The sequence below is a fragment of the Myotis yumanensis genome, unplaced genomic scaffold (assembly GCF_028538775.1).
Source record: "Myotis yumanensis isolate MYYU_CA2020_CCGP unplaced genomic scaffold, mMyoYum1.0.hap1 SCAF_17, whole genome shotgun sequence".
NCBI lineage: Eukaryota > Metazoa > Chordata > Mammalia > Chiroptera > Vespertilionidae > Myotis > Myotis yumanensis.
This window is the reverse complement of record NW_027223768.1, coordinates 19,112,618-19,135,077: the sequence shown is the minus strand read 5'-3', so window position 1 is coordinate 19,135,077 and position 22,460 is coordinate 19,112,618. Positions and strand designations below refer to the sequence as shown.

The 22,460-nt window shown below is 38.0% G+C and overlaps 1 protein-coding gene across 3 annotated transcripts in view; it reads right to left on the bottom strand.

Moving 5' to 3' along the window:
* The window catches only part of RABGAP1L (RAB GTPase activating protein 1 like), a 425,164-nt gene that overhangs the window by 176,703 nt on the left and 226,001 nt on the right, over window positions 1-22,460 (bottom strand). For all 3 annotated transcript variants that reach the window (XM_070397213.1, XM_070397212.1, XM_070397214.1), the window contains one exon: window positions 2,077-2,190. In XM_070397213.1, coding sequence (XP_070253314.1) covers window positions 2,077-2,190 — 114 coding nt within the window. The remainder of the gene's footprint in view (window positions 1-2,076; window positions 2,191-22,460) is intronic.

Below are 22,460 nucleotides of genomic sequence, written 5' to 3'. Positions count from 1 at the left end.
AAATGGCTACATGAGTGAGTTACTAATGAGTATTTTTTAATGAATTCAAGGTTGGATTATTAGCCTGCAATACCAAAGCAAGGGGTAGCAAGTATTTAAATTTACCAACTGTTTAACTTTTATCTTTGTGTTTAGTAATTTTTCAGATATTTCTCTCTAAATATTACATAATGAGGCATATACTATTTTTAGTACAATAGAGTAAAACTAAGTCAGAGGCTGCAAGCACATGGAGCCATCTGTTTAGTTATGTGAAAAAAATATTGAGCATCAATCAGAGAAAAATTGAGGGAAAAGTCACTGATAGGTTGAAAACATACTCAACGCTCAGGGGAAAATGTTGTTCTATATCCCGTAAACCAGGCCCTTCTAAATAAACTTAGAAACTGCATACATTTTGATATCTGCCTTACACAAGCCAGAGGCTAATTAGTCTGTAGAATTTCAAAACAGTTAGAAAATATTTTTAATAATTACCTTTTCCTGTTACAAGCATATAATAAATACATTATACATTTTTTTGTGGTGTTGGATGGTTTTGACATTTTTAAAACTAAAAGATGTATCACTTTCTAGAAATCAGTACATTCTCAGATTTTCAGTTATTTATGCACTTCTAGTTCTGAATGATACATCCATACAAAAATAGATTCTGATCAGTGTATATATTTATAATCCTCAAAAATGAGGCCATCAGGAGACAAGAAAAGACAATATAGACTAAACAAGACAGGAGTGAGCGGAGGGCTAACCCACAAACATGCAAGGGTGACTTTACTGAAAACTGAGCCCTTTGCACAATTAAATATCAATCCTGCTTGGTTAGCATATGCAGGCAAGTGTTTTTATAAGCACCATTTTAAAAACAGCAAATATACAATGATGTCGATATGTGAGTATACTTCGATTACCTACTGGCTCATCTTTGATGCTCAAAAGGCTAAATTTGATTATTCAGGAACTGGTTATCTAACTTACAAATTAGCCATAGTGTTTGCTTTTTCTCCATATTTTTACAAGATTTTTGGATAGTTCACTGTTTGTTAATCTCTATTGCAATGGTAGATGAGGATAATGCTGAGTATACCCATCACACATTGTAAGGCAACTTAAGTGTGAGGAAAGGGGCAACTTTGTTTAATGCTTTCATAATTTTGAGTCTTTGGCCTCGCTTAGCATCGACAATATGAGGAGTTAACTTCACATAATGACTAAAAAAGTCATTCTGCATTTCTGATATGACCTAGAGAAATGAATAATATTCTAATGAGTATTCTCCACTAACAGAGACAGAATATTTTGTACCCAAGCATATGTACTGAATGCTAGGAAACAGTTTTCTTCCAGGTCTACCACCCATGAGGGAGAAGAAAGATTTCAAAATGGGACATACAAACTGCACGAAGACAAACGCTGTGACAACACAGATTATATCAATAACAGGTGCCACAATACTTCTTAATCCTGCTTACTGTCAAAAAATTGAGACAACTATCACATTATCTTGTCAGAAGGGCAGAGAGATGGGGACTCCATTGAACGTTTACTGCGGTGGCCTGAAGAGGACCTTCTGTTCCCTTTTGTTTGCAGCAGAGCCAAACTGTGCCTCTTCCTCACAAGTTGGCACTGAACATGCAGCCAAAAAGATACCTCAGGACCTAGGACTGAGGGTCTGGCAGTTTCCATGTAAAGCAGAGAACATGCACAGAGCACATAAGAAAGGAAGACGGGCCGAAACCGGTTTGGCTCAGTGGATAGAGCGTCGGCCTGCGGACTGAAAGGTCCCAGGTTCGATTCCGGTCAAGGGCATGTACCTGGGTTGCGGGCACATCCCCAGTAGGAGATGTGCAGGAGGCAGCTGGTCGATGTTTCTCTCTCATCGATGTTTCTAACTCTCTATCTCTCTCCCTTCCTCTCTGTAAAAAAATCAATAAAATATATAAAAAAAAAAAAAAAAAAAAAAAAAAAAAAAAAAAAAAAGAAAGGAAGACGGTAAGAAATCTCAAACTCTTTCAGATGGGTTCCTGAAAGATAGTCTATAAAATCAATTAGAAAACCTGAGGCCGAGGGCCCTACCTTGCAGATCTTGTAGAGCGATTCCTGGCCATCTCCTCCTGTGTCTTTAAAGTAATCATGTGCAGGGAACGTCCGATGAATGTCTCGAGTGATAACACTCTCCTGGGCGGAGTCCTTAAAGAAAAAATTGAAATTTCCTTTTAATTATGAAAGCTAACACATATACATGGAAAAAAGAAAATTCAAACAGCACATAAAAAGTATGCCCCTCCCATCAATGCCTTCCACCCAAGAACATAGTCTCTCTGGAATATTCCTTATCAGTACATGCAAATGTATTTCATTCTCTCAAAGAGCAGCTACTTAAAAGAATGAGGTACATTGGATATGGATATATCATTATTTATTTATGTATTTATTTATGTACTTATTTATTTATTTATTGAGAGAGAGGAAGGGAGATGGGGAGAGAGAGACAGAGACAGAGACAGAGAGAGACAGAAAGAGAGAAATATTGATTGGTTGCCTCCCATACGCACCCTGACCAGGAATCGCACCCGCAACCTGGGCATGTGCCCTGACTGGGAATCGAACCCACAACCTTCCAATGTATGAGATGATGCTCCGACCAATTGAGCCACACCAGCTCGGGCAGTGATGGCGAACCTATGACATGCGTGTCAGAGGTGACACACGAACTCATTTTTTTGGTTTATTTTTCTTTGTTAAATGGCACTTAAATATGTAAAATAAATATCAAAAATATAAGTCTTTGTTTTACTATGGTTGCAAATATCAAAAAATTTCTCTATGTGACACAGCACCAGAGTTAAGTTAGGGTTTTCAAAATGCTGACACGCCGAGCTCAAAAGGTTCGCCATCACTGAGCTAGGGCTATCATAACTTATTTAATATTCTCCTAATAATAATAATTGTTTTGCATTTTTTCTATTTATATTACAAATAATATCACTAGAAACATTTTTATCCATATGTTCAAGAATAGGTTCGTAAAGGTGGAATTGCTAGGTCAAGGACATATATATTTCCTTTTTTTAAAAAATATATTCTCATTGATTTCAGAGAAGAAGGGAGAGGGAGTGAGAGAGAGAAACATCAATGATGAGAGAGAATCATTGATCAGCTGCCTCCTGCATGCCCGCAACTGGGAACGGAGCCCACAACCCTGGGAATGTGCCCTTGACTGGAATCGAACCCGAGACCCTTCAGTCTGCAGGCCAATGCTCTATCCACTCAGCCAAACCGGCTAGGGCATGTACTAGTATTTCCATTTTTGATAAAGTTGTTTTCCCTCCAGAGTTGTGCTCAATACATACAAACCGCAAGAAGAGTGCTTCTCCACACCCCACAATACCACCTGGTATCTACCTTTGTAATTTTGGACAATATAATAACTGAAAACTCAAACCACAGTAATTTAAGAAAGTAAAATATTATCAATCTTTCCCCCCTGCGAGGTTAATTCCCCAACTTATTCCAGAAAATAAAAAGCCCCAAAACTACTATATTAAGATGACAAATGCTTTTTTAAAAGATATATATATATATATCTTTTGGTTGATATATATAGTTATTTTTTTCCAGATTTAGAATCCAAAAGCTCCAAATTGAGTAAAATTCTAAGCCTTTTGAAAAAATGATTAATGATTCACTTGATTTTATTTCATTTCTGTAAAGATGGTTAGTTTTATCTGTTTACATGTCAAGAAGATGTGTTGGGACAATGTCTAGCAACCCTGATGATGGAAATATTTCACATAATTTAAGGATACCTTAATGAATACCACAGAAAATTAAAAATATTTGTTTAATGTCTTGCTTCCATAAAGATTTGAACAAATCCCCTTTCAGTTTAAATCCAGGGAGGAAAAGAATGTTTAATATATGAGTTACTTTAATGAATGGTATTTCCCTTTGCTCTCTAGCTGAGACGTGCATAAAGGAAGTAGCTGTGTGGCTCGGAGTGAAGCCAGTGCCTTGTCTTGCTGCCTTTTTCATTTCAGCTGCTATTTCATGCTGGGTGGTAATTAGATCTTCTATCACATAGAGAAATGACACGGACTGAAAAGTTCCACATTTGCTAGCAAACACCAAACATATTGCAAATCAGTCCAGAGAAAATTCTGATGGCTTACAGGAATGGAATGTTAGAGTTGAATAAAAATGAAAATTAAAAAAATAGCATAACTTAAGAAAAAGCACACATAGAAAGTTTATATTTGTCAAGGTAAATACAGTTTCTACTGATAAAGAATACTTTAGGGTGAGATGGGCATTGAACAAGGTGAATGAATATGAAGGTAATGTATAAAGAGAGTCACTATGAAATGTAAGTTTTACTTGGTCTGGTCTAGAGAAGGAGGGAGTCTGGTACCAGGTAGAAGAAAGTTTTCACTGTCCAGATGTTTTCCAAGAGAAGGGTTCTCTTTCCATACAGTAATTGTTTCCACTTACAAACTATTTGAAAATATAACCAATGAAAATGTTATCACTACCGTTGCTGGACTATTTCAAGAGCAAACATATGCCGAGTGGATAACTCTTTTAGCAGCTTTCAAGATGTTAAAGAGAAAAATCATTGAACTATATTCCCTCATAACTGCCTACTCATTTGGCATCATGCTGTGTTTAAATGGTACAAACAGTCTGATTAAGTAAAAGGGAAAGATCAGCAATTTCAAGAAAGTAATTTTGCTTAAGATTGAGTAATTTCTTTCTATGCATATGTGAATCTTCCTTGTTGTTTTTTTAAAGAGGCAAAAATCAAATGAAATTACAATTCATAAACTTTTCCTTACTTAATAAACTTTCCCTTTCTAGGGTTACCTTTAAATACTTTCTGCACTTGTGTGCTTCTAGAGTTTTCTTCCTACATATTGATCTCAGTTTCTAAGGGAATAATTTCTGGAACTTCACTTTATAGACTAAATAACTATTGTTACATTGTTCATTGGAAGTAAAGGTCAAGATATACAGTAGACTCTTATAAATAGACTAAAATGAATGAAATTGTGTACTAGACTAGAAAAATAATCATTTTTTTAAGCTAAAGCTAATTACCCATATTGTTGAGAGCAGGAACAGTATGTATATGTGTGTGTGTGTGTGTGTGTGTGTGTGTGTATGTATGTATGTATATATATATATTTTATTTTTCAGGAATCCACACCTAATTCCCCAAATTCATTCACTCCCTCACCCATTCAACAAATATTAGAGACAGGGAGTCACCAAACCTAACTCTCAAAGAATGATAAAACAACTGTTCTCTTTGATATTCATTACTTTCTTCTTAGTCTTATTCAAATTATATTTGTCATTTTTACAAAAAGTAAAATGTGTAGAGAGGACAAAAAAAGAGGCCAAATAATTCACCATCCTATGATAAAAGGGTAATATGCAAATAGACCGAACAGTGGAATGACTGGTCGTTATGACTTGCACTGACCACCAGGGGGCAGCTCCTGCATTGACTGTCTGCCCCCTGGTGGTCAGTGCACGTCATAGTGACCAGTCATTCCACCATTCGGTCTATTTGCATATTAGCCTTTTATGCCTGCAGGATCAGGCCAAAACCGGCTCTCTGCCATCCCATGGGGTCCCAGACTGCAAGAGGGCACAGGCCAAGCCGAGGGACCCCACTGGTGCACAATAGGGACTGGGGAGGGACACGGGAGGTTGGCTAGCCAGGGAGGGACTGTGGGAGGGCTCCAGGGTATGTCCGGCCCTTCACTCTCAGTCCCAATCAGCTGGACCCCAGCAGCAAGCTAACCTACGGGTTGGAGCGTCTGCCCCCTGGTGGTCAGTGCATGTCATAGCAAGCAGTTGAGTGACCTTAGCATATCATTAGCATATTACACTTTGATCTGTTGAATGGATGACCGGATGACCAGCTACTTAGCATATTAGGCTTTTATTATATAGGATGGCTAAAAACATTGTAGAGCACAACCAAAACTGATATGAGGTCATTTTCTTGGAGGGTCCCCATAAGAAGAGTCTCCTTAAGTCCTGCCAACCATGTTCAGAATGAAAAGAGGGAAGTCACTCCTTCATGAGCAGCTATTTCCCCCGTATCGAGAGACTGACAACTTGACCCAGCATTTACTTTCCTGTAAATGCATCTCGCATTCTGATCCTCAGGCCATGATGGTGGATTACTGGCTTTTGGAGCCAGATGAGCTCATTGATTCTATTTCTGGCTACTCTACTTGATACCTACGAAATCTGACAACTTATTTAATCTCACTTAGCATTAGTTTCCTCATCTGTAAAATGGGATAACACCAAATTCATGTCGTTTAGAATAAAATAATGTGTATACAGTGCTTAGTACACTGCTTACTATAAACTGAGTACTAGAGAAAGAAAAAAATGAACACAATTATTATTCCCTCTTTCCTCAAGAATCACATTTAACTGTTTAAATATTTTGGTGAACATACATTTTAGACATCTTTCTGTATTTATACACACTAAATAATAAAGTAAATAACTGTTCTTTGGATATCATGAACATGATTATGAAACCAATTTCCTTAGAATTTTGAGCATGATGACATAATGCATACATGCCCTGTTCTGAATTTCTTGTCCTGTATGTTATGTGTCCTAAATTATCCTTGTTTCTATTAATCCATGAATAAAAGCAAGAGTGAACAAATATTTGAATAAAGTGATGTTTTTATCAACTGACAGACACTCTGGCTCCAGTCTTGCATATGTCCATGCAATAAAGAAAGACATACACAAGCTCAGAAGGAGGATGGGGAAGGATAGGGTAAAGTGGAAGCTAAATTTGCCAGACCAGCTACCACTTTAGTATCATGACTGTAGCTTCAGAGGATCAAGCAAAGGATAAAGTCATAGTTATGGAGAGGACAAATGCCATTGTCACGATTGTATGCTTCCCTTTTGGACTGTCACCACCAAGAATGTAACCTAGCTGGTAAACAAAGTCCTTAAGATGGTCCTCTATTGTGCCTAAAGAGGGGTCAGGTTAGGTCACACACAAAAGCTGACTCAGATCAGAAATTAGGAGTAGTGGGGAAAGATTTGGAAGAAAGTCTTAAAAGTTGAGTTTTATTCCCTCCACCCCCACCCCTGACACTACCACCAGATATGTTTATACTTAGTTAACCTCTTAAGGATTTTCTTTGATTTCTAAACAACTAGATCATAATACTAAAAATCTTCAAAAAAGATGCTGATCTCCAGTGCAAAAAAAATCTATGGTCCAACAGAGGACATAATTCAGCTGACTGAAGATCAGACTAAAACCATCTCCAAGAGATATGATGAGAGCAGCTCGATTAACTTTTGATCATTGTAAGTGGGTTCAATTTAAAACTGTTATCAAGGGTATTACATGAGCTGTTCTTCCAATATAATGTATATACCCTCATAGTCTGTAATCCTCTTAATTCCTATTTGAAAAGAATCATCACTTACATGCTTGTTGTGAGCAAGAAATGAACACAGCATTCAAGTGTCATCAAGTATTAGGAAGACAAGTGTGGATGGCCATAGCCTAGTATTTTTTATGAAACAATTTCTGGGCTGTCAACAGCAGGAAAGGTATTTTAGTGAGGATGGCAGTTTTCACATGTGACCTTAGTGCCAGGTGAAGTGTAGAAGTAATGTCCTGATAAATGAACACCTTGACTGGACCTTGATTTGCTACATTTCTACAACAATGACAGCATCTTTTTTTCTTTTATCAATCTCTATTGTCAAATCCATAGAAGAACTGCATTTTCACTTTTCATCTTCGACAAAATCATTTCAACTTTAGAAGTCCCATGCCATCTTGTCGGTGTCACTAAAAATGCCAATGTAGAGCACGCCTCGCCACCGCCCATCAGCAGATAAATGATTCAGAGCTTAAAACATTTGACCTTAGAACGTGCCTTCTATCTATCCTTCCTCCACAGGGATCCCCCTTTAGTTCTGTGTTGGAGCTAGATCTAGGGTAAACATCACAAACTGGTCAGCCTGCATGTCCCTGAAAGCAGATGGGTGTGCAGTGGTGGGTCTGATTGATTTGCCTTGATGTTTGCCAAAAATCCAAAGAGGCAGAGATGAAAGGAGAAAATGTAAAAGTGTATCCAGTTTCAAATGTGCTACTAAAATCAGGATCTGGAAACAGGAAAACAGAAAGGTTGGATCACTGCCAGTCTTCCTTTCTTGAATATGGGGGGGGGGGGGGGGGGGAGTGTCATAGCATAAATGGGGTAATATGGAAGCAATAAAATTAACGCCAACTATCTCATATTGTGAGCAAGCTGCTCTGAGGGCATTGCACACAGATGCTCCCAAATGTCTCAGAATCAAAGCCTGACATGAAGGTCAAAAACACAAGCCATATTCTGGTCTCACCTTCTAGGAAATCTCTTCAGGTAGAGTAGCAACAGTGAAGCCTAAGGGCAGGGAAAGGGAGGGGAGAGAGGGAAGTGTACTTACAAGACCAGTAAATATTCATGATAGATACCTTGATCCTGAAGGAAGTGTGGGACTGGAGTGGGAAAGGTTTAAATAGAACAAAGGATTCCTTTCGGACCCGGAAATTAAGAAGCATTGAAGCCCAGTCTGAATTTCACTGAGCTCCTAGGAAATCTAGGTCAGAGCTACAGATGACTCTCTATGATGACTATCTGGGGTTACCTTTAGACTCCAAATACACCTACCAGATGCATCTATGGCCATATTTGGACATGACCTCCTTCCCAGGGTTGCTGATCACTCGTTGTCCCCAAATAAAGGTTCATTTGGGACACTTGACAGTATTGGAAATTCCTACCAATGGACAGCGATTGATAAACCCTCCAACACCTGTTAGAATGAGCACAATAACTATACTCCATACTGTTACTTTCCAAAGTGAGATGCATTTATAACTTTGCTTTATGATTTTTCTCAAAGCAGCCCTTTAAACCTTTTTGAAATAAACATTTTAACAACTCCATATTTACTACCTACTGTGTAAAAAGAACAAAACATTCATTCGTCCACAAAATTTTAAAGAATGTCTCTGATAACCAGCATTTGAAAAACATGCCTATTTTTATCTCATTATTACATTTTATAATTTTATTAACTTTGACCATGTATATACCTCATTATTGTTTTTACAGGTTGGATAATTTTTAATCGTTTTAGAAAGCATTCTACCACTCCAATCACTTTAGATCTTTCTCTTTGAAATTCTTGGAGCTCAATTATATTTTCTTTCTATTTGCTGCATAGCACAAATTCATTCATGTATTCAACAAATACTTTTCTGAGTACCTACTAAGAATCAGGCTCTCTTTTAGGTGCAGAAGATATCATTGTCAGCAAGACAATGTCTTTTCCTTATGGAGCTTATATTCTAATAGTTGGGAAAAAATATATTTAAAAAGCAAGCATGTAATACTGGTTAGTGAAAAGTATGATGAACAAAAATCAAGGTAAAGAGATAGCAAGGAGAGGTCTGATATTTTAGGTATGGTGGTTTTGCCTCTCTTTAGTAAAGTGAGGGTCCAAATATTTAGACAAAGAGCATTACTGGCAAAGGGGAACGCACATGTAAAAGCCCTGAGGTGGGGAGTGGAATGGCAATATGTCTCTAGACTTTTGCAGCACTTTGCTGACCTTTATCTTTGCAGATGACTCCAATGAATTACCAAACGTGATTCCAATGCTATCCTAAATTAACATGGCTTCCTCCAAAATTTATAATTATAATTTAGATGAATTAAGAGATGTTTTAATTCATATATTTGAATAATGGGCTCCCAGTTGAACATGTTTATATGAAAGCGTACCATTCAAAATTTAGCTAACACTTGCCATGTGCAATACACTGTATGAGGATCTACGGGATCGAAAAAGCATGGGATATAGACAATACTGTCCCTAAATTGCAAGAGGTTATGATCTATTTCTAAAGGCAAAATATAGTTGCAAATCCCAATGGAAGGAAACATGCTATCAGCTAAGTAAGTAATAGAGACAATGGCAGCTACAGGAATTCAGGAGATAAAGTGATTGCAAAGGGTTGACGTGGTGAAAATGGCCTTCCACAGGAGCTGGGGACTGGGCTGAGTACTGCAGACAACATGGGCTCAACAAAAATTGAAAGATCTCAAGAGAATTCCTTGACAGCAAGTGTGGTGTGAGCAGAGGCCCAAAGCAGGAGAGCACTTGGCATGCCTAGGAGACAGACTCTGACCACAGGAGGGAATTCATAATGGGGTAAGTTGAGTGGGATCTAGAATGTACAAAGATAATCTTGAATGAAGATGTTTTAACTTAATCCTGTAGATAGGAAGGAGCTGTTTCTTTGCTATGGTCTTTCTGATCACAATTTGGGGAAGAATTGGTACACAGTGAGGAATTAACTTTATCCAAAAAGAGAGCTGGCCTTTGTCACTGGCTACTAGAAGGCGATCTCTAGGTCCTTGAAATTTCATGCCTGAAAGAAGGTTTGTGCATGTGGGCCTTAGCCACCCCATAGTCTAATGATATGATGGAGTTTGGGGCCATGCAGTGTTAGCCCCATCTGTGAGAAGCTGGGGTCCAAAGGTCAGGCACATGGGCAGTAATGCCAATAATGTGTATATTTTTTAAATCCTACAGGACCAATAAAATTACTCTGTACTAGAATGTGGGTTTTGGAAAAGGCAATTAATTTTTTTTATCAAGTCAGGTTATATACCTGCCATTTTGTTCTTTTTATAACAGTATATGTTTCCATTAACATCAGTTTTTACTCATCTAGAAGTTGAGAATGCACTGATCACCACAACAATAACAACCAAAAAAGGGGAAGTGCTAAGAACAGAAGGATTTCTTCCTGAGAGACTATAATAGTTCTAGTTCTCAATTCTAAAGGTCATTTTGATAAATTGAATGCTTTAATTGCATCTAGTAATCGTCCAATAGGGCTTTGTTTGTTTGTTTGTTTGTTGTTTTACAAATCCTGGCTAATATTAGAACTTTATTTTCTGATACTCTGTTTATTTTTCTATATGTAAGATGATTGTCCATTTGCGTTTCTCCAACAGATTTCTCTGGAAGTAGAAGAAACCTTTTGCATAGGGTACATTTGCAACGTGATTAATCCTTTTTGGAGTAAAGCCAAAGCATGAGTATAAACCTAAAGATTTTTATTTTACACCTTTTTTCTCTGTTATGGATTCAAAAATGATACTACTATTCTAAGACTTGGGAGATTTAGGTAGATATATCTTCCAGCTCCTGACACTGTATATTCCTATTTAGTTTCTTTGCTGATTCTTCCTCTGCCTACTCCTCATGGGATGGTGTTACAACCACAGCCCTTGTTCTTTGTGCACCCTCCTTGCTGTCCCTGGGAAATCATACTCATTCCTATGACTTCTGTTACCATCTGTCTTCTCTCTCCTAATCTTTACTAATGTAGATTCTAAACCTTACTAATGATCGGAATCATCTGAGAAGCTATTGCAAATTTCATACTGCCAGCAAAAGTTGATAAATTGTTACTTGGGAACTATTAGTCTTAGAGAGCTATCATTCCACATCTAAACTTAACAAATCAAAAACTCAATTCAGAATTTTCCATACAATCAGGTGTCCTTTTTATATTCTCACTCTCAATGGCATGAACTTCCACTCCCACCTCTGCTCTTTTTTTTTTTTTTAAATATATTTTATTGATTTTTTACAGAGAGGAAGGGAGAGAGATAGAGAGTTAGAAACATCGATGAAAGAGAAACATCGATCAGCTGCCTCCTGCACATCTCCCACTGGGGATGTGCCCGCAACCCAGGTACATGCCCTTGACCGGAATCGAACCTGGGACCTTTCAGTCCGCAGGCCGACGCTCTATCCACCGAGTCAAACCGGTTTCAGCACCACCTCTGCTCTTTTAATTAAATGGTACCCATATCTGAACATCCTCACTTGATTGTCACTTCTAAGTGTATCATGATCAGTATATTTATCTTTGTTTCCCTGGTTCCTGAGCCTTTACATGTGCTTAGTAAATGGATGCTCAATAAATAGAATAAGAGAAGCAGGCATGGTAAGCATATACTTCCTATGATGAAGAGACCCAAAGTTTATCATTTTTTGCTTTGAGTTTTAAATGCTTTTCTGACCTCATTTAGTCAAGAACAGTAGCAAAAGGAAATAATTTGCAACAAAGTCTAAGATGATGACAAAGACTCAGAGATTTCTAAATCAAAATTTTACAGTAAAATGTATACCATGATGTTATATAAACTACAGGGGGAAAAATGAAATGGGTTTCCATCTTAAAATAGAAATCAGAAATTCTACTGCTATTGGAATTGCCAAAAGTCATTATTACAGAAAGCTGGGGTTTTCTGAGTTTTACTTCATTTTATATGAAAAGCAAAAAAAGATAAGGATATATTCAAATTCCATATTATTTTAAAATCAGTCTTTTAAAAGTGAGATAAATCACATAATGTGCTAAAACCCTGCTAGAAGGAAATTACTTCACAGTTTACATGTTAACTCTTTCTCCGTGAAATAGCTTAAAGTAGTAGATTGAGGTCAAGGTTAGGCAAGAATCAGGAAATTCCTTCCTCTTTATTGTACCACTGTATTATAGCATTTAATAGGCTCAGGGTCTTTAATGCCATATTAAATCAGAAAAAAAAATCCTCCTCTTTTTTTTATATTAGGACACTCTGGGAGTAATAAATTAATAAAGACTAACATCTTATTTTCTACTTCATAAGACTAGAAGATACTCATGAAAAAAGGATTTTTCTTATATTTTGAACAGTTAGTTATTTAGGTTCTATAACACCAGCACTAGAAAAATATAGAAATAGAAACAGTTTATGGTTGTGGTCTTTCTCACTTCTGAAATACCACCCCCAACCATTTAATCAATATATGAATTTTTTTTCTGATGCCATTTTATTTATTGTTATAAAATAATTACTTGGCATAAATTTATCACATAACATCAATATATGAACTTAAATGTTATAAGGGCCACAGATTTTTATGAAATTTTTTTCCAACACATCCCAGTTGCTAAGAGGGGATATTTAAAGTCTGAATTTTTTTTAATTTATCTTTATTGTTGGAAGTATTACAAATGTCCCCCTTTTTTGCCCAGCTAGCATGGCTCAGTGGTTGAGCATTGACCTGTGAACCAGGAGATCATGATTTGAATCCAGGTCAGGGCATATGCCTGGACTGTGGGCTTGATCCCGGTGGGTGTGTGCAGGAGGCAACCTATCAATGATTCTCTTATCATGATGTTTCTATCTCTCTCTCCCTTCCTCTCTGAAATCAATTAAAATATATTTTAAAAAAAAACAAACCAAATGTCTCCCTTTTTACCCTATTGACCTCTCCACCTCACACCCACTCCTTCCAAGCCTTCACCACACTACTGTCTGTGTCATGGGCTATGTACATATGCACATAAGTTCTCCAATTAATTTCTGCCCAACCACTCCTAAAGTCTGAATTTATAATAAAGGGAAAGAAAATACTAAGAAACAAGTAACCCCACTTATTTCTCATGTATTAGGTTGCCATTTGTGGAAGGTACTTGGACTTGATTTGGTGGCTAGCGGGGCTAGAAGCAGGCTTCCTTCCAGGCATTCATCTGGCACTGCTTGTTTCTGTAGGCCTGGTTCTGCAAATAAACACTCTCCCATTTCTCCAAAGCTTTGAGTGGTTGATCCCAAGTTATATATACATAATGGTTCCTATGTTGCATGGTAATTAGGTATAATGGATATGTCGTTCACAATATGAAAATAACTAATACTATTTTCACCACAATTCACAACATTTTACCTCCAAGAAAAAGATGGTCTCATTGTTCACAACACTGCTTTGCCAGTGGTTACTTGGAGGTAACCTTGGAGCAAGTCAGCACAATTTAGTTCATAATGCTAACTTCCTGATGTACAGGAAAGAAAAACCAAAGAAGCCTTTACATGGATTTATCATGATAAACAGAAAACACTCTGTAACAACCTTTGCTAAATCTACCTTCAACCCAGCATAGGTCAAAATGCTTTATGAAGATGTGTAGTGCTGCAATTAGCAAAGTAGCCACTGACAACAGCACTCCTCCAAGTCAGTATTTCTTGCTATGTCTGTGATATTGTGGTTAAAATCATAATGGCAAATGAGGCAGCCCTGAAATATAATGGGGTAGCATGATCCAGAGAACCTATCCCACATGCAGCAATTCTGAGAGCCACAGGGAGAGGAAAGGAATGTGGCTGACTTTAATTCTTAAAACAACTAAAATATAGCATTATGATCCTAAGTATCAGTCAAGACACCTGCCTTAACCAGGAGGGCAACAGTGGCAACCTTTGAACGTCAGGGAGAGATGGAGATGGATGGCAGAAGTGAGACAAGAAGAGTGTTCTGGCTCTAACCGTGACAGCAGGTACTGTGACACCTGCCCCTGGGAGAATCAAGGAAATACAGCAAAGTCAGAGTTGAAGGGAAAGAATGACACTGGAGGGTGGAGGGCACAATAATATTTCAAGTGTAGAACTCTTGCTAGTTTTTATTCATATTGTACCAAAGAATTTAAGTAGGACACTACTATAAGAATCAGTGCCCTATATAGAAAATGAATGCAATTCAATATGCTCAACTATATTGTGGGCTTTAGTTATCTTACAATTTTATAATCCTACAAGGGTTAAAAGCTACTATGCTTCACCCCAGCTTTATGGTTCCCAGATAACATAAAGGATGCCCAGTTAAATGCATGGCACATACTTACATTTAACAACCTCCCCTTCCCCTCCCCGCCTCCCCACCAGCCCTAGCTGGTTTGACTCAGTGGATAGAGCGTTGGCTTGTGGACTGAAAAGTCCCAGGTTTGATTCCGGTCAAGGGCACATGCCTGGGTTGCAGGCTCGATCCCCAGTGTGGGATGTGTGGGAGGCAGCCAATCAGTGATTCTCGCTCATCATTGATGTTTCTATCTCTCTCTCCCTCTCCCTTCCTCTCTGAAATCAATAAAAAATGTAACGCCCCCCCCCCCCCCCCCCCCCCCCCGCCAAGGATATGCCTTTTATTGATTTGGGAAAGAAGAGAGAGAGAAACTTCAATGTGAGAGAGGGAAATTAATCAGTTGCCTTCTGTACATGCCCAACTAGGGACTAAACCTGAAACCTAGGTACGTGCTCTGACCAGGAATTGAACCCACCAACTTTCTGTATATGAGATGCCACTCCAACCGAGCCACCTAGCCAGAGCCATACTTATATTTAAAAATTAGTTTTTGTTCATCTGAAATTCAAATTTAAGTATATGTCCTACAGTTTTATTTGCTAAATCTGGAAACCTTATCCAGATTACTAATATCACAGTATTGGGAAAATCAATTTCTGAGTACTCTTCATACATAATTTTTTTCAGTTGTTATTAAATACTTTTGTCTGAAAGGCACCATTTTTTATTTAAATTAGTCACATCTGACTTCTCAAGCAAGCGATGCTAAATTTACTTAATAAAAATGAGCAAATATTAGTTAAAATCCATAGATATTGCTATGAATAGAATCAGAAAGATCTGTTCTAAAGCAAAAAAAAAAACAACGGAGAGAAAAATGAGGACATCTAGATAACAATGGACAGTCACATTATTAGGGAGGATACCAAGCCTGTGAGGCACAGAAAAATTGAATTGATGACCTAGAAAATAAGATCAAATTAAGATCTAGCAGACTGATCTGAGGTCCCTGAAGACCTGAAGGCAGGGAACAGAGAGAAAGAGAGATTCCTCCTAGTGAATAAAAGAGAAAGATGCTGAGAATGTTTACTTAGTTAACTCTCCTCTGTTCAAATGCCAAATAAAGAGCAATCAATTAACATCTGAAAACTTTTCTGGACACAGAGAAAGAGGCTTAAATATCAGCATAATAACATTAACTTATACCAGAGATTTTAGTACTATGCCATGTCTCAGGACCTAAAGCTTCAAATGACCATTTATTGCTCTGGTATTTACACGGTAAGATATGAAGAAGTATCAGGACACAACTTGAAAGAAATGGTGAGTGTGGTGTCCTGAGGACAAGCAACATTTGTATATAATTGCCAATTCGGGTAAAATAAAAGTTTACGGGTTGCATATTTTAAACACATTTTTAATTAACATTTCAAAGTAAATAAATGCACCTACACTTAAATATTCTTATTTTTCTTAAGTGTTTTAAGTTTTTCATTTACACTTCATTAACTAAGTAACTAGCAGACACTGCAGTACCTGATTATAATACGGCACTTTAGAACAAACTGTTAGTCTTTCGTTGATTGCACTGTAAATTATTAGTAATTGAAAAAATATGATTTTTCTTCCCATACTGCACTCTTTAAAATGGAGAATTTTCTGTTGAAAACAATTTTTAAAAGGTGAAGGGATTAAGAAGTACAAATTGGTAGTTACAGAATAGTCATGGGGATGTAAAGTACAGCATAGGGGATATAGTCAATAATATTCTAATAACTATGTATGGTGTTAGATGTGTATGAGATATATAATATTGTAGGTCAACTGTAACTGAGAAATAAAAAAGGATTTAAAAGAAAAAGAAAAGAGGGTTTTCAGTTGAAAACAATTTAAACAGAAACTTCTTTAACACACATACACATACACACACACACACACACACACACACACGCACACACACACTCGAGAGTCCACTTCCTTTTAAACAATTCTTATTAGCTACTTTCATCTTTTCGGCAGTAACCACTAACCACAGCAGGAGCTTAGTGCCCACCGCTCAGGGATTCACAGTCTGCCATCCCACCCCTAGGCCTGGACGCACCAAGGGTTTGGTGGTCTCCGAAGATAAACCACACAGACTGTAACTAGGCAAACCAGGGGCACTGAAAAATAAGGAACACAATTATCCTGGGAAAATTTGATATTTCAATCAAAATCAAAATCACTAAAATACTCACAATGGGAACAATCTAAAACTTGCTTCAGGAAATATCTTCAGCAAATCCATTGCTTCTGGGCCCCACCAACCTAGTGCCCCCATTCTATCCAGTAAGACCATCTGTCCTCACCTCCAATTGGGTAAACTTGCTGATTTTCTTCTATGTGTCTTACCTGTCCAGTAAACAATGGAATACTCATTTCAAGCAGGGTAGGGAAGCAGACAGGATCGGAAGAAAAGAATGGACAAATTTAGCCCTCTTAGGGGTATTAGATAATGGGCCATAATTCAAAGGTAGGCTGGGTAAGGTGGCTGTACTATTGGTCTAGAATCAATGCTGTCCAAAAATATATATAATGCGAGCCACAAATGCAAGCCACATTTATAATTTTAAATTTTCGTGTAGCCACATTAAAAGAGTAGGGGAAGTTAATTTTAGTAACGTATTTTATTTAACTCAATAAATCTGAAATATTATCATCTCAACATGTAATCAATATTAAAAATTAACAAAACATTTTACATTTTCATACTGTTTCTTATATCACTTTTTATTTTTCAATTACCATTGACATACAATATTATATTATTTTCAGGTGTACACCCCAGTGAGTAGATATTACATAACTTACTAAGTGATCATTCCAATAACATAAAAAGAACTCCCCAGACAAGAATAAGCTAAAGGAGTTCACCACCAAACCAGTATTACATGAAATGTTAAAGGGTCTTCTTTAAGAAGGGGGGGGAGGGGGGCGGGAAGGATCAAAATATAAACAATAAAATGGTCATAAATACATACCTATCAAGAATTGAATCAAAAAAAAAAACAAACACCAAGATAAACAATCAAGCAGAACAGAAACAGACTCAAGTTTCTGAAATATGGTATGAAATTTTTTATACTTTCCGCACATGTCAACTGCTGATCTGCCACATTTCAAGTGCTTGACAGTACAGGTGGCTAGAGGCTACCATACTAGACAGTGCAGAAATAGATTTTAACTCCAAAGCCACACTTCAATCCCTTCATCACAAACTTTTCTCTTTGTAGGGGGTTAGAAAAAATGTCTTTTGAGTGGGAGAGTGAAAACAGGGAGGAGGTGAGAAGGATGGAAATGAAGTTCTCAAAACCAGCCTTTGACTGTGTTAAGTTGAGTTAAATTCTGGCCCTAGGAACACACGTTACACAGAATGACCACTGATGCTTTTGTCTTGTCCACCAGTCTTCTGAGATGCCAAGGTTTCTTGCAAAGTGGCTAAACTCATTACCAAGAATAATATTTCTTAGCCATGCTTCCATATGGGATATAATTGACTACCCTGGGCTAAGAGATAAACACCAGTAAAAAGCACAAGCTGGGGCATGGTCTTCAAAGTCTTTTCTCTAGACTTTGGCTTCAAAGTGCTTCACAGAAGGTTGTGCAAATCTCAGAGATAATTTCTGCTCCTAGGACTGACAAAAATTATGGAAGCAAATCTTAATTAACCTTGTATTGAGAGAGCACTGCCTGAGTTCTCTAAGCAGTGAGAATGCTCCCAGGCTAGATTAACAAAATCCAATTTGGGCTCTTGCTTTTTTCCAGGTCTCTCATTCTCCTTTGGGCACAATAAAGAAGGGCACACACAAAAAATCCTTCACAGTGGTATACTCTTTTCAGAGACCATATGGTAGAGGGGAATTGGGCTTTAAAGCTACCTACAAACTAGGTAATGGACAGGTTACTTCACCTCTCTGAACTTTGATTTTCTCATTATCACTACTCTCCCACTAAAATGGTGATGCTAATTCTAATTTTCAAAACTGTGTTAACATAAGGTATTACATATGCCAATTGACACACAGGAAGCATGCAATTCATGGTGGATAGTATTAAGTCTGAAATTATTTTGCCTCTTTCTATAGCACAAGAGCATTTGGAAGTTGGGCAATTCTTGCTGCCTCCTGATGGTACCAGGCAGCCAGATCCTACCCAGAACTTCTAACATGAAGTCATGGTGAACAGACTGGGGTAGCAAATATATGGCCATCCTTGGAGCTTCTCCGTGGGAACTTTAAATCTCCACTACTGAACGATTATGACCTAATGCTCACTGTAGTGGACCATAATCAAAATAAAAAAGAACAAAGAACTAGTATATCCCACAGTGCACCTCACAGAATCATTTCTGAAAACATCTGCATCTGACAGACAAACATAGATGTATGTATGGGGATGGTCAAAAAGATTGAATACCACCAAGGGTAGAATTTACTAGAACATACTAGACCAGTGATGGCAAACCTTTTGAGCGCGGCCTGTAAGCATTTTGAAAAACCTAACTTAACTCTGGTGCCGTGTCACATATAGAAATTTTTTGATATTTGCAACCATAGTAAAACAAATACTTATATTTTTGATATTAATTTTATATATTTAAAAGAAAAATCAACAAAGAAAAATCAACAAAGAAAAAAATCAACCTTTCATTTAACAAAGAAAAATCAACCAAAAAAATGAGTTTGCGTGTCACCTCTGACACACGTGTCATAGGTTCGCCATCACTGTACTAGACTTTCAAAGAGCCCTGAAACTTCTCACTTCCTAGGATATGCAAATGAGCAGGAAAAAGAGAGCATCTGACTCCTTTGGAAAGGAATTTTTAGGGCAACCAAGAAGTAGAATTGTCAAAGATGGGCTCTAAAATACAGATACAGGATAATGACATAATGATCCAAATTCTGATCAATAGGCCTGCATTACATCTGACTACCTTCAATGACTACAGCACAAAGTGTAACTGCTGAGCTAGATGATATGAAATCTTCCTAGGGTAAGATAGTCACTTTTTAAATAGCATTTCTTTTTAAAAGCACTTGGGAAATATAAGAGCTAAGGGTGTGGCAAAAGAAATTTTCTTGACTTTATAAAGGGAAGTCGATATAAATCCTTTTTTGTGTGTGCTATAGTTTGCATTGCTATTTTGGGTTATAAAAAGAAAAACCAACCTTGATTAAAGCACATGCAACTTTTAAAAAATGAAGCACCATGCTTAGGTTTAAAGAATAAAGTTTTACTATTAAGACAGAAAAAGGATTAAAGAAAAAAAAAAGTCTGTCCAACCCATTGTGAAAGAAACCCTCATTTAAATTCTACCCTCAGCACTCCACCGTAGCTGCTCATAAGGTTACACTGACATCTGAATTATCAAGTACAAGGGATATTTTTCAGTGCTCATATTGTGTGAAATAGATAGCTTCTGAGAGCTAACTGTACCTTCCTTTTTTTTCTCTCTCTTATGATGATAACTTTTAAGATCTACTCTCTTAGCAACTTTCAAATATGGGCATACCTTAGAGATACTGTGGGTTCATTCTAGACCACCACAACAAAGTAAGTTGTAACCTTTTTGCTGGTGGAAGATAGTGCTGTCAATTTGTAAAAAAATACAACATGAATGAAGCTCAATAAAGCAAAGCAATAAAGCAAAGTATGCCTGTATACAATACAGTACCGTTAACTATAGTCACTAAGCTGTATATTACATCCCCAGGACTTAACTATTTTATAACCCACAAGAGGCCCGATACACGGAATTCATGCAAGGGACTCAGCCCTCGCAGCCGAGGTGACTTGCCCTGGACCTCACAGCCCCAGCTTCGTCCTGAAGGCTGGCTGAAAGGACGTCTGGAAGGTCATTCAGCTGTCCGGTCTAATTAGCATATTATGCTTTTATTATTATAGACTAGTGGCCCGGTGCACGAAATTCGTAAACGGGAGGCGAGAAATGTCCCTCAGCCCATCCTGCACCCTCTCCAATCTGGGACCCCTCTCGCAATCTGGGACCACTGGCTCCTAACTGCTCACCTGCCTGCCTGCCTGATCGCCCCTAACCACTCTGCCTGCTAGCCTGCTCGCCCCCAACAGCCCACCCCCCCGCCAGCCTGATCACCCAACTGCCCTCTATGCTGGCCTGCTTGCCCCCTACTGCCCCCCGCCCCCCGCTGGCCTGATCGCCCCCAACTGTCCCCCACTGCCAGCCTGCTTGTCCCCAACTGGCCCCCTTGCCAGCCTGCTCGCCCCTAACTGCCCCCCCCCCCCCGGCCTGATCACCCCCAACTTCCCTCCCCTGCTGGCCTGGATCACCGCTAACCACCTCTGCCTCGGCCCCACCACCATGGCTTTGTCCGGAAGGACGTCTGGAAGGTCTCCCAGAAGGTCTCCCGGTCTAATTAGCATATTACCCTTTTATTAGTATAAGTTCCTTCTCTCTTGAACTTCTTCCCCCAGGGCTCCCACATATCTCTCCTCAGTCTCCCTGGTCATCTACTCTTTTTCTATAAAATTCTTAAATATTCTTGGCCCTTTCTTCTTCTTAACTAACACTCTCCTTGTATATACAAGGCCTCAAATCTAACTCATTCACTAATAATTCTCAAATTATATCTCAAGGTTCAGACTCATTTTCAACTGCCTACTGAGCATCTCTACCTGGTTTCCCCATAGGCACCTCAAACTCAATGCTAAGAAACAACTCATCACCTTTTTCCTGAAGTCTTATTTCTTTCCCATATTCCCACCCCACCGTGAATGCCACCACTCACTATTTAATCCCCAGAGCTAGAAAGCTGGTGTCTCAATATATGCATCCTCTTATCTGGCTGCTGTTATCTAAATCAATTACAAAGCCTTATTGGCTTTCATTATTGACCTTAAGTCCATCATCCTTTCTCCATCTCCCCTACCTTATTTCAGCACCTGAGCTTCTTCTTCCTAGAATATTATAAACTTTTTCATTCTAAAGTAGATTTATTGGAATATAACTGACTTACCAAAAAAAAAAAGCCACCATTTAAAATTTACAATTCAGTGATTTCTAGCATATTCACATAGTAATGCAATCATCATCACGGTCTCAGTTTAGACATTTTTATAACCTAAAACTAAGCCTCATATCCTTTACTCTTTTTTAAAAATATATATTTTATTGATTTTTTACAGAGAGGGCGGGAGAGGGATAGAGAGTTAGAAACATCGAGGAGAGAAAAACATCAATCAGTTGCCTCCTATACACCTCCTACTGGGGATGTGCCTACAACCAAGGTACATGCCCTTGACCGGAATCGAACCTGGGATCCTTCAGTCCGCAGGCCGACGCTCTATCCACTGAGCCAAACTGGTTACTATCCTTTACTCTTCACCCCCCAGCATCCCTATTCCTATGCAACCTCTACTTTATGTGACTATAGACTTGATATAAATTTAATCATACAATATGTAGTCTTTTGTGACTGTTTTTTTTTTCACTTAAGCATCATATTTTCAAGGTTCATCCATGTTGAAGTATGTACCAGTACTTCCTTTTTATTCATTCATTTTTTGCTGAATAATATTTCATTGTATGGATATACCACAATTTATTTATCCATTCATCATTTTATAGACATCTGGGTTGTTTTCACTTTTAGAATATTATGAATAATGCTGCTATGAACATTGTGAAC